The 12,914-nt window shown below is 48.3% G+C and overlaps 1 protein-coding gene across 7 annotated transcripts in view; it reads right to left on the bottom strand.

Annotated features, from left to right (window-relative positions):
- Pde8b (phosphodiesterase 8B) overlaps window positions 1-12,914 on the bottom strand; it is a 223,323-nt gene that overhangs the window by 18,512 nt on the left and 191,897 nt on the right. For all 7 annotated transcript variants that reach the window (XM_075976288.1, XM_075976286.1, XM_075976282.1 and 4 more), the window contains 7 exons: window positions 12,137-12,179; window positions 9,445-9,522; window positions 6,095-6,171; window positions 4,701-4,865; window positions 1,745-1,790; window positions 1,204-1,339; window positions 151-349 (listed from right to left, as the gene is read on the bottom strand). In XM_075976288.1, coding sequence (XP_075832403.1) covers window positions 151-349; window positions 1,204-1,339; window positions 1,745-1,790; window positions 4,701-4,865; window positions 6,095-6,171; window positions 9,445-9,522; window positions 12,137-12,179 — 744 coding nt within the window. The remainder of the gene's footprint in view (window positions 1-150; window positions 350-1,203; window positions 1,340-1,744; window positions 1,791-4,700; window positions 4,866-6,094; window positions 6,172-9,444; window positions 9,523-12,136; window positions 12,180-12,914) is intronic.

Here is a 12,914-nt window from a genome sequence, read left to right as displayed (position 1 = left end):
AAAACAGTTTCAAAACCCTACCCTCCAAAAAGCTCCAAACCTTCTTGTCATATTGGATATAATATTGCTGTTTGTCTAATGTATTTACTAAGATTGAGTTCTTAGGTGTCCACCCCAGCAGACAGCTAGACTGTGGTGTCTGGAGTCTACCTTCACTCTTTCCTTTCCGAGGAAGAAAGCTGTGGCGTGGAGGACATCGGCGGCGTGGGTGGAATTGTGGTAGGCGTTGGAGGAGTGGTAGTTGGCTTCAATCACTTGCAGCCAGGCCCGAAGAGTGGTTTCAGTACAGTTTAAAAATTCACATACTCCAAACCGAGAGAAGACCTTTAAGCCCAGGTACACCAATGGCCTGAAAACAGGAAGCAAACACCGGTTCATTGAGTTCAGTGGCCCAGAAAGATCTTCCTTTCATGACATTAGTGAACAAAGGAATTTGTGTGTGATCGCTCGGCATGCTTGGGGCACACAAACATTGGCATTGCCTTGCCACCCCCTTCCTTGCACTCATGCGAGTCAATACAGGTATTTTTTTAAGATTATCTGTAAGTCACAAAACCTCCATGGGCCCTTTTCAGCTCTACTTCCACAGGACCCTGCATAGGCTTTATGCCCTTAAAAAGAGCCTGGGGACTAAAGGAATGGTTTGAATGGCTTCAGCAACCTCGCTTAGAATTATGTTACTCTATAGTCATATTCCACAGACCAACATCCCAGGAAGAAATGTCTTCTCCTAAGACAAAAGAAGCTCCTCTCCCTGCTGTCAGGACGGGCTCAAAGAGAATCTACCGTGCTATCAAATCCCCAGTATGTCAGGATGTGTGGGTGGGTGGGAGGGGAGGGAGAGAGAGGAGAGAGAGAATATGATTGTAAATTTTTGTTGCCGAGGCTAGTTTTGAATCCCCGAGCTCAAATGAGCCTCTTGCCTCAGTCTCTCAAACTGCTCGTGTGTATAACTGAACCTGACTTCCAATCCATTTTTATAGGGTAGAGAGAGGGTTGAGAAAACTTTGAACTCCCAGCTCATGGCACAAAGGAAGTAGTTGTGAGGAAATACATGTTCTGTCCCTTAACAAAGATACAGCCTCTCCATATAAGAGCATGTTCAGGACACGTAATTCCATCTAAGTTTCTAGATACGAAGACCTTGAACATGGCTGTCCCTCCCTCCCTCCCTCCCGGCCTTCCACCAGAGATGCCACGTACCTTTTATGTGTAACGGCTTCCAATTCAAAGATATTGAAGTCCCAGCTTTCCTCATTATCAAGTAACTGGGCGATGCTAGGGGGGACATCGTTGATGGTGATGGGCATGGCAAGGTGACTGTGACTCTGGTGCACATCTGAGCAGACACAGGGGTGGAGGGGGCAAGTTAAGTGTGGGCTCTCCAGGGTCCTTGGCATCTCATCAACTTTAGGGTTGCCACTAGGAACAAAATCCCCAACTTCCATTGATAGGGAGATATTAACACCAGGGCTCTTCTCACATTATGAAATATCAAAGCCATAAACAGAAAAATAACTGTAAGGCCCATTTCAATACATGGAGAATGAATGGCCTCTGTTATCTAACAATGCTCTGAGAAATCATTTTAACCAGGAGGCCTTGCTTTAAACGTAGACCATAGAGAGGAATAAACTCGTGAGAGCCATTGGGAGCAACACCAAGGTGATGGAATCGTCACAACCCTGGGGGTGGCACAGGCTGAAGCCAGGTTATCAGTAGGCAGTGACACAGGAACACTTACTCTTTGTGAACACATACTCATTCCCCGACAGTCTTCTCAAGCCATCCTGGAAGAGAGATGCTGTTAGATGCACCCTTCATGCCCATCGCCATTCTATTAAACTTGTTCCTTAGCCGGAGGCTGAATCCTGACTAGCCCAGGCTGAAGTCTAGGTCAAGGCAGAGCTCAAAATGAAATTGCAGCAGTGGCTAAGGAACGGGATACTCTATCTTCCGTAGTACTAGTACCGGGGGTGAGGGGGTAGGGACAGGCAGTCAGTCATGAGTGCCAGCAGTACTCACATCTGAGCTGTGAGCTGGCTCAGTTCTCATGGCCACGTTCTCTCCTGGCATTGTGAAGCCTCACAAACAGAGTTGCAGAAGTGATCTTGTTTTGGATATGTGTGATTTTGACATGTCTAAAGTCCCTTAATCTGCACCGAGACATTTTATGTCCTCGGGTATACATCGTGAAAAGACCAAGAGCCATGTTTGAGGGGAAGCCTTGGAAAGTCTTTTTAAACACTGGGCCTTTTTTTCTAACTACATTTTCTGCTGCAGTGCATGGGCATTGTGCTAGTCCTTGAGAGACGTGTTTCTGGAGCTGAGGTTTTGAAGAGTGGGATCGGTGATCTTGACCATCAACTTGAGGGGATCGAGAGCTATGGGCTATTAGTAAAACAAAGCTGTATATGTGGCTTTGAAGGCTTCCTGGAGCTAAGTAGAGCCGAGGGCTCTGACCTGAGAGGTGGTTCAGTCCACTGACAGGTTCGAAATTTGAATGAGAACAATAGAAACTGTTGTGAGATGGCAGAATTGTGCAAAGTGGGGCTGGCTGTAGGGAGGAGGAGGCAAGTCACTAGGTCCCCAAAAACTCTGTCTTACCCTGGCCCCCTTCACGGCTCACTCTGCTTCCTGCACACCATGGTGGACTGACACTTGTGAAGCTAAAGGCAGAAATACTTCCTTTTAAGCTGCTTTTGTCCTGGTCATGACCACAACATAACTATGAGAGGAACAAGGAACAGGATTTCCATGCCCTGACATTTGCTGGCACTTAAGGTTGAACCAGTCCCTGGATGCTCTTGAATCTTTCTCTGCCTCTGCTTCTGTGCCTGAAGCCCTCGTTATTTAGATCTCCCTGCAAAAGTTCTTTGGAATTGCTTGCTATCCCTAGAAAATAAGTGCTAAAGTTTAAAGTAGCATTAATTAATGCAGGATTCCCTTGAAGTCCCACTTTGGATCGTGGTGCAGAAATCTTAATATTCAGCAACAGATGAGCAGATAAAAACACCGCAGCCACAATTGTTCCGCCTCTGCAGCAAATGTGCATCTCTTGTTTTTCTCCACTTCCCTAAGTCTCATGCAAATGAGGTGGAGTCTCACACTGGCTCCTTTCAGCATCATCTGGATAGAAAGCACAAAATGACACAAAGTAGCAGGATGGGGGCAGCTTGTTCTCGGACGCAGAGTCCTTTGGTTGTAGCCCCAAAGGGACTGTCCCTTATCATGACTGAAACTAATGCTGCATTGGAACGGGTCAGCCAGTACCAGCCTGGGGACCAGAAAGAACAGAAGACTGCTCAAAGGATGGGTGAGGATGGGCTGGGCAGCCAGCAACCCAGTTTTTCGAGGCTGGCTAGAAAAAGGAATCGGCAGAGCCCAGGATAACTCAGGGTCATGTTTCTTTCCTAGAGAGTCCTCCCCTCGGCTTCTGGGAAAGCAGCACGGTGGTTTTTCTCCTTCAGTGATGGAAAGGTGATGTTAAAAGTCAGAAAGAGCACAACAATGGGGCGAGGTAGACCTTAGCCAGTGGGTCCACAGCTAGTATGTCTCAGATTACTGGCAGGCACGGTCCTCCTGCCTCCCTGCTTTGAGCTCAGAAAGCACTATTCTGTTTTTGTAGGATTAGAAATGGAATTTGAGCCAGGCAGGGCTGGCATGCCTTTAATTCCAGATCTCTGTGAGTTCAAGGCCAGCCTGGTCTACAGAGCGATTTCCAAGACAGCCAGGGATGCTACACAGAGAGACCCTCTCTTGAAAAACCAACACAAAAATAAAATGGAACTTGGCTGTAGCATCTTGAAAGATAGGATTCTGTCACTGGAAACACTAGAAAGGTACAAGCTCTTTCATTAAACAGTCATTCCTTGTAGTCCCCACAGGGCCTGATCTACAGAACCATGCCTGTCTTAGTAAACCCAGGGGAGCGTATCTTCTATAAAATAGACCCATAACTGTATATAATAAATGTACAATGTTCTGTGTAAAATCTTGTTTATACTATCCAACAGTGCAAACGTATATACGTGTTCCTATAAAAGTACCCCTCCTTCCTCCTCCATTTTCTTTCTTTCTCTCTCTCTGCCTTCTTCCCTCCCTCCCTTCCACAGTCTTACTGTGTATTTCAGGCTGGCTTCAAATCTGCAATCCTGCCTTGGCTTCTTGGGTTGCTGGGACAACAAGTGTGTGTGTGTGTGTGTGTGTGTGTGTGTGTGTGTGTGTGCGTGTGCGTGTGTGTGTGCCATGTCTACCTCTTGGATCTCTCACTCCTGTTTGTGTTCTTCCCCCTCTCCAGTTGGGTTGGCTGAATTCACAAGATACAGAACCCACGGGTTTGAGAGGGATAAGTGTATAGATACAGTCCGATGCCCAAGGAAATGCAGGTCTAACCTTCAAGCACAGTCCTCTAATTCAGACAGAGAAGAACAAGAAGCAGGAGCCAGATAGCTCTGGTATGTTTAGCCTTCAGTCAACCTGCCTGTTTACTGCTCTAATAGGTTTTCTCAAGTTTCTTTCCACGGCTGTGGTTAGTCATCTGGTGGACAGACAAACATCTTGGACATGACTGTAAAGAAATTAACAAGCTGCCTCACCTCTACATGAGGTGCTTCTGCTCCCTGAAACCACAGTGCCCTGTGGATACTCTAGGGTATTTGACCAACACTCTGCATTTCTGGGTTTTCCTCAGCACTTACAGTCATCAGGCCTCCGACAAGATCACTGGTGTGAGGGTCTTCATCTTTGGTTCCCAGCTGAGGGGAGTACAGTTCTGTGGTCCGTAAAATTTCTAGAACTCTATCCAAGGCTTCTGCTACTGTAACCGGGCTGTTTTCTTGAGCTGCATTGATTATATTTATAACCTAAGAAAGCAAAAAGAGAAAGAATAAATGTGAGGATATTAACATACTAATTCTCATAAGTCAGACGTGTTCAGAAGTCAGTGACCATACGCCTAGCTCAGAGAGCAGACCCACTCCGCCCCTCTCTGTGAAGTGCGCTCTGCAGCCTATACTGGCACATGGCATCCCAACTCAGGACCCTGCTCCCCAGGATCCCTTGCTGACAATTTTCCATGGGTTGGAGTTCCCAAGGCACAGGTCTGGCTCTCCCACTGTCTGACCGGTCCAGAAACGATCTTTCACCTCCATGACTCAGGGCACACAATCCATAAGAAGATTTTCACATTTACCTTCTAGGTCCCACCCAGACTGGGATAGCCTCAAAAGCCTTCCAGACTCACCTACTACAATATCTCCTGTGCCTAAAATCAGAGCCCAGCCTTAGCCCCTTCCCACAAACCAAGCAAACGGTAACACTGTGAGAGACAACTATTCTCCTGGCCTGAAGGCAAGTGCTCTCCTACCCAAGGCCTGCTCTGTCTGACACGTCTCCCCTATTCCTCAGCCCTCCTAGACATTTTCTGATCTGTTTCTTTCTCCCCAACTCTACTCCCTCGATGCTAGCTAAACTGCCACTACCATCTCCTTCCTGGAATCCCAGAGAAGGCCCAAATGGCCTCTTCTCTTGTACTTTTGCTATCCCTTACCCATTCTTAGTGTGGTGGCTGAACTCTTCACAGGGACATGTGGACCTGACCATGCTACGTCCATTGAAACCCCTTCTAAGGTTTTTACTACACATAAAAGACAAACCATCTATTTTTGGTCCAAGTGACCAGAACGAACAGAGTCACCATAGCCCTGCCATAATTGTCTCACCTCTGCTGGCCACACCCCAGCCTCTGTGGCTTCTGCTCACTTCTGGCAGAACTTCTCTGTGCACCTTCAGTGATGGACCATCTCCATGCCGGTCCTTGCTCTTCCTGCCCCAAGAGTCTCCCTCTGACCAATGGGACTCGCAGGCCTAAGTTTTGCTTCACATACGACTTCCCTCAGCCTAGACCAACTCTGACGTCCCTCACAGAGCCCTTACAGCACAGATTACATTGTGTAAGCACAATTATTGTGTGTTTGGTTAATACCTGGCTTTCCCACTAGATCATCGGTTCTACTCTCAGGAGACTATAGCTCTAGAGCACAGCCCAGGTCTGAGCACTGACTGAGCAGTGGAGGAGGCAGCTGTCACTTACCTTTGTGATGGGGGCCTCTATGGTCATGGAGTGAATCCTCGCCATGGAGGGGTAGCGGCGATTCTGTAGGCTTGGAGCTGGAGAGAAGGCAGGGCAGTTTTATATGGAGTTAGTGGTGTAGTTTAGGCTAAATACAGCTGAGAGGTCACTTCTGGATGAAGTCTTGTTCCTCTTGGACTTCCTCCCCCACGATTCAGTGAGTTTGACTATCCCTTGTCCCTACAGGGCTGACCACTCAGCCCCACGAGTGCAGAAGGTGTTCCGCCTGGAAGGCTGGTGGCAGAGGGCTTGGCACGTCACACTCCCCAGGGCAATACTGAGAACTCTGCTATACACAGACGCCCCATCTCCATAACCCAATGATGTCATAGAACTCCCATTCCCACGAGTCACTAAGGCCTCTTTCAGAGAGTCAGGCACTTTCCTTCCAAAGCCATGGACACCTGAGTGTGTATCTGCCCCCGTGCCAGGAAGCTCAGTATGACCTGGCCAGTCGTGTTTCTTCCTCAGTCATTAGGTTCATGATGCTAATGGTTCTGACTCTAACTGGGACAAACTCATTTTAAAACAACTTCTTTTTTCAAGTAGGTGGTTCCTATATGTGCTTTAAGATTCAGAGGGGAGAAGCCTTCCTTTAAAGGCCCATCTTCATCACTCCTTTAACCTTCCCTGCAGGGCACCCTAGAGGTCAGACCTGTTCCAGAGATGCGAGAACCTGACAGAGTCACCCTCAGTAGGGCTCCGGAACCCGGGATTCAGTCATTGCCGGCCTCTGCTGTATTTGGGACCACATAGCTGCTCTAGGATCCAGCCTGGTTCAGATGCCCTCAGCCATTGTCCCCTCCAATAAGCTCTCAGCCTATCTCATGATTCTGTCCTGCACTGCAGATTCTGTCACTTGCACGTCATGCGCCAGTCTGTCCTGCACTGCAGATTCTGTCACTTGCATGTCATGCGCCAGTCTGTCCTGCACTGCAGATTCTGTCACTTGCACGTCACGTGCCAGTCTGTCCTGCACTGCAGATTCTGTCACTTGCACGTCACGCGCCAGTCTGTCCTGCACTGCAGATTCTGTCACTTGCACGTCACGCGCCAGTCTGTCCTGCACTGCAGATTCTGTCACTTGCACGTCATGCGCCAGTCTGTCCTGCACTGCAGATTCTGTCACTTGCACGTCACGCGCCAGTCTGTCCTGCACTGCAGATTCTGTCACTTGCACGCCACGTGCCAGTCTGTCCTGCACTGCAGATTCTGTCACTTGCATGCCATGCACCAGTCTGTCCTGCACTGCAGATTCTGTCACTTGCACGCCACGTGCCAGTCTGTCCTGCTCTTCAGATTCTCTGTCTTGGCCCTAGGGTCTTCATCTTTTCTAGTTCAGTCACTTCTCTGGCCTCAGTCCATTGTGACCCGAAGAGCTGGGATGTCTTCCCTTCCTTCCCTTGACTTTTCTGTGTATCTTTTAAACCATACTCCCCACCTCCATCACAGGCACTAACTATTCCTTCTCAGGCCCTTAGAACTGCTTTTCCAGTGGCCAAATTGAAAACAACAACAACAAAAAACAAAAAAAACAACCTAATGTGGTTCAGTGGCACAGAACTTGCCTAATGTGGGTGAGATCCTGGTTACATACACACACACACACACACACACACACACACACACACACACACACACACACACGAAGGGCCAATCCTGCAGCTCCCTTCTACTCATTCTCTTTCCTTCTCGGCTCCTGGGATACCACTCCCACGTGTTCTCTGTCCGTCTTCCGCATCCCAGTTTCTCACAGGGTGCCTTTGCACTCAGACCCTCTGGTCTTTATCCTCACACAAGCACTCCTGTGTGCATGGCCCCTGGCAACGCTTCTCTTCAACACAGAAACTGTAGCCCCAGAAGTCCCTGCTCCTACTACAACCACGGACCCTGCCCCAGACACAGCCTCTGTCCCAGCTCCTGCCCCAGCTCCTGCCCCAGCTCTTGCCCCAGCCTCTGCCCCAGCTCCTGCCCCAGCCTCTGTCCTAGCCTCTGCCCCAGCTCCTGCCCCAGCCTCTGTCCCAGCCCCTGCCCCAGCCTCTTTCCCAGCCCCTGCTCCAGCCTCTGTCCCAGCCCCTGCCCCAGCTCCTGTTCCAGCCTCTGTTCCAGCCTCTGCCCCAGCCTCTTTCCCAGCCTCTGTCCCAGCCTCTGTCCCAGCCCCTGCTCCAGCCTCTGTCCCAGCCTCTGCCCCAGCTCCTGCCCCAGCCTCTGTCCCAGCTTCTGCCCCAGCTTCTGTCCCAGCCCCTGCTCCAGCCTCTGTCTCAGCCCCTGCTCCAGCTCCTGCCCCAGCCCCTGTCCAAACTCCTGTCCTAGCTCCTGGCCTTTTCCCACCACTGCCCCAGCCCCTGCCCCTGCTTCAGCCCCTGACCCTGGCCCTGACCCTGCTCTTGCCCCTGCCCCTGCCCCTGTCCCAGCCCCAGCTCTAGCCCCAGTCCCAGTCCCTGCCCCAGCTCTGCCCCAGGCCCAGCTCTTGTCTCAGCCCTTAGTCCTGTTACAGCTCCTGCCCCAATTCCTACCCCTACCTCAGACCCTGCCCTAGTTCATGCCTCTGCCTCAGCCCCTGTCTCAGCCAGCTCTTGCCTCTGTCTCAGCCCCTGCCCCAGCTCTTGCTCCAGCTCCTGCTTCAGCCCCTGCCCCTACCTCAATCCCTGTCCTAGTTCCTGCCTCAGCCCTTGCCTCTGCCCCTACCCCAGCCCCTGCTCCTGGCCTGGCCTTGACCTCCTCTGCAGCTTCCCAGGCATCCTCTTCCCCTCAGGTCCACATGAGAGCCTGCAGACCCTGGCACTTCTGTGTCTCCTAGTCTCCAGACTTCTGGGAATGGCTTTCCATGTTGATTCTGACCTTTCCACCCCCACAGATCCAGTCTGTTATTTGGGTTTGATTTGTTAAACTCACAGAGTGTTTCATGGAATCCTGACTTTCATTAATTAATTAATTAAGTTTCCGGCCTTTCATTAACGGGTGTGTGTTGAGACTAAGAAACCAGGACACTGCCTAGCTCTTGCCACCAGCACCAAAGGATGATCTTACCTAGCAACTGAAACTGCACTGCTGTGTGTAGTTTGTGGTCTGACACACTTTGGGCTGTGAAAGAATCAGCCCATGGTCCCTTTGGGGAGAAGAAAAAGACTATAGAAGGCCAAGGGAATTTATTTACTTAAACCCTAAAATGTTCTCAGTTTATCGGAAGAAAAGTCTACTCCAGTCAAAATCTTGTCTCCTTGGAGTTTCTACGCCGTTGAAATGTTTGCACATGCCCCTGTCATTTTCTACACAATCAAAAGGTCAAGGAAATCTGAGAAACTTCTTACCATCACTGCCTCGGGAAGATATTGATTTCACATCAATGGACTCTTTCCTCCTGCTCTTGTGTCTGAATGAATGAGGCTCTGGGGAGTTCAGGTAGAGATAGAGGGGGTTAGCATTCAGTGCATTAGAGTGTGAACTTACACCTTTCCCCTGTTCGCCAAAGAAAATGAGTGTACGTGCGTTTTAAGCTCTAGAAAGTAAAGTCAAGAATCAAAAAACTATTTTCTCTTCAAATCAACACAAAAGGATCAGTCATTCTAGTAAAAAAAAATGTCTTTTTCTTCTGGGACTACGTTACATTGGGGGAAGCCATAACCAAAAGGTTATCCTGAAAATAAAACTTAAAGGAAATGTTTTGGGGGTTCATCTTGACTAAAGGGCTACGCTCACCTGGGTAGGGAAGTTCTTAGTGGAATATCTGGAGAAATAAACTCCTAGTGAAATCCACAGATATTTGAATTGAGAAGCTAGTTTGGACAAGTTTGGGACGTTTCTGAAAAATCGAACATCTAGGTGTTCATCTAGCTTCTCTAAGAGTGGACTTCATCAAGGGACCGTGTCCTGCAGACCATAGGAAGGGAAACTCAACGCCGAACTGTTCTGGGAAGCTAATGTCAAAATGACGTGATCAGTGAGTACCAGGCTGTTGAAATGCCTAGGTGATAGCGCTGGCCTCAGTGCTGTGGGCACATTGGCTTCCTGCAAGTAACTCCCGAATGAGACGAGAAATGTCTGAATGAGACGAGAAATGTAACGGTAAGCTAGCACCATTCTGAAGCGTAGGCAACCCAAGCACTAGCAGGAGAGGTCATTAAACCAGCAGATTTAAGCAGGATAACCATGATACAAGAAAGCTTGCTTCCTTAAGAATTGTCAGGGGCATTGAAAAGGATGAGGCAGTCTAACGCTGAAGAAAGCAACTTTAGAGCCAAATTGTCCAGGTTCTGGCTTAATTTGCCGAAGAGTAACTATGTAGCCTTGGAGACGTTACTTAATTTCTCTGTTTCTCAGCGTCTGCAAAGGGGATAATTACAGTTCCTCATTCAGAGGCTCATTCAGTTCCTCATTGTGGTCAGTACCTGGAATAATCCTTGGGTGGCCTTTAGAACCCAGCCTGCCACACAATAAACCTACAGTGTGTGCCTGCTGGCAATTACATTGGTTCATTTGTACAACACACAAAAATGATTCAAATTCGATATTATTCTTACTGACCTTGTCTCTTAGAAATGTAAGACTCTATAGCAATAGAACTGGTTATGTCTGAAGAAGTTGTTCTTCAGAGAGGGTCATTTAAATTAGAGAATTCATTGGTCATTCTTTTTTCCTCTGTGTAGCCCTGGCTGTCCTGGTACTTGCTCAGTAAACCAGGCTGGCCTCAAACACACAGAGATCCACCTGCTTCTGTCTCCGGAGTGCTGGGATTAAAGGTGTGCATTGCCACTGCCCAGGTCTGTAGGATGAATTAAAATTTTCAATCATAGAAAAGAACTCGGTGACAAAGGGACTCTGCCTCCCATAAAAGTAGTTACTTACTGAGAACCTACTGTGCATCAGACATTGGGCTCTGTACTTTAGATCTAACAATGATATCATTTGACAATTGCATCCCTCCTGAAAGCTGCAGAGTCCTATTCCCATTATACCAGTGAGGAACTGAAGCTGGAAAGACCAGGAAGGAAGTCTGGGGACAAAGGACCGAGAAGCAGTGCTTTCCCTATGCTTTCCAGGAGGGAGGCCTTTAACTGATGGAGGAACTGTGACCATTGGCTGAGTGTCTGTTATGTGAAAGGCCATGCTGGGCACTGTAGGGGACAGGGGGATGCTTATTGCCTTTTTTTTTGTAGTACCTTTCAAATGTGATACAAATTAGCTGAAGTATTTGAGAAAGGGTGCCCATACATGAACCGTCACTATGCCATTCAAGGCTGTCCTGGCTTAGAAAACATTCCAAAGGAGAAGAATGATGACCAACAGCTAAGTGCATCCTCTTTAGTCATCACAACAACGAGAAAGGCGTTAATTCACTTTGCAAATGAAATTCTGAGGGCCAGAAAGAGCGAATGAACTCTTTCTGTGTAGGCTAACTGTAATCATTCTGGAATCAAGGAGAAGGACCGCATAGCCAATCCGGGGCCTAACCAGGCGCCCATGCAGAAGAGAATGGTTGGCAGCCATCCTTATATGAGAAGAGTCACAAGGCTTTACTATATTAACTTTTCCCCTCTCCAGTGGCAAATAATTCTAGGCCTTCCACCAAGTAGATGTCCACTAAGCCATTCACTTTGTAGATAAGGAAGCCAAAGATCTGAGTGCTGGTCCAGGTCTAAGATATGAGTAGGGAGCCAAAATCGGAGCCCAGTACTTAGTCCATTTGTAAACACAGGTATTAACTACTACTGCCTTCTCCCCAGAGCACTCTAGGCTCAGTTCTTCTGCTCTACATGGTCTCTAGCCAATAAAAGAAAACCAAGGGGAGGAGCCTAGGAGGGATGGCTGCCTCAGACTAAGAGACCGGAGGTTTGTAAAGGATTCCTGCTGCTCCTCAGGCTCCCCAACTCTCCAATGCCAGCACTTAGATTTCAGCAACCCCCATTCGAGGATGACAAATGTCATCTTGAACCCCTCCCAAGCAGCAATGAAAAACTGGGTCGTCAAGGAATCCCCTCAGCTGAGAAGAAGTCAGAGCCTTACCTGTTTGAGAGTTATCCCCGGAATCACGATGAATCCTGTGAATCTAGAGTCGTTCCGAAGTTTGGTGAAAGAGAGAGAGATTTTATGTCATTTGTAGAACTCCGCAACTGAGTTACAAGGCTCTGACCACGCCCAGAAAGCAAGGTGTTACACAGATTGCATGAAGAGATGAGCGACACACACCGAGTGTAAGACTACAAATACTTGATTGCTTTCAGACACTCATCAGGAGTCTAAGAGCAGGAAAGGGACCAAAGAGGGCCTCTCCAGGCAGACCTAAATCTGCTAGGCTAACTCATCGTGACACAGTCTACAGAAATACAGAATGACAAAGGCCAGGACTCAAGTCAGATTTTAATAGGCCAATATGCAACCTGTTAGTTTTTAGACAGGTCATATTTGCTTTCTGAAATACAAAGTCGGGGTTAAATCTAAAATTTCTGTTTTTAGAACCAATCCTTAAATGTTCCTCAGTTGCTGGCACAGTTAATTGATGGGCCTGAACTTTAGCTGCCATTTTGCACCTCGTTCTTTCTCATTATCGGGTTTGTCTCACGCTAATGATTTGGTGCAAATGTTCAATAGACATCACTCAAATGACCCAATGAAGTCATCAACACTAGAAAGACTACGCATGCCTTTTGTGGACTCTGCATCTCTTGCATTTGCAATCGACTAGGGCACTGCTGGTGGGCACATTGTCATTCGCACTTAGAGTCCCACTGACTCCATCTGCTTCCATCCAGGGCTCAGGCCATCAAACCTGTGCAGCACTCAA

The sequence above is a fragment of the Microtus pennsylvanicus genome, chromosome 6, assembly GCF_037038515.1.
Source record: "Microtus pennsylvanicus isolate mMicPen1 chromosome 6, mMicPen1.hap1, whole genome shotgun sequence".
Classification (NCBI taxonomy): domain Eukaryota; kingdom Metazoa; phylum Chordata; class Mammalia; order Rodentia; family Cricetidae; genus Microtus; species Microtus pennsylvanicus.
This window is presented reverse-complemented; position numbering and strand designations above follow the sequence as displayed.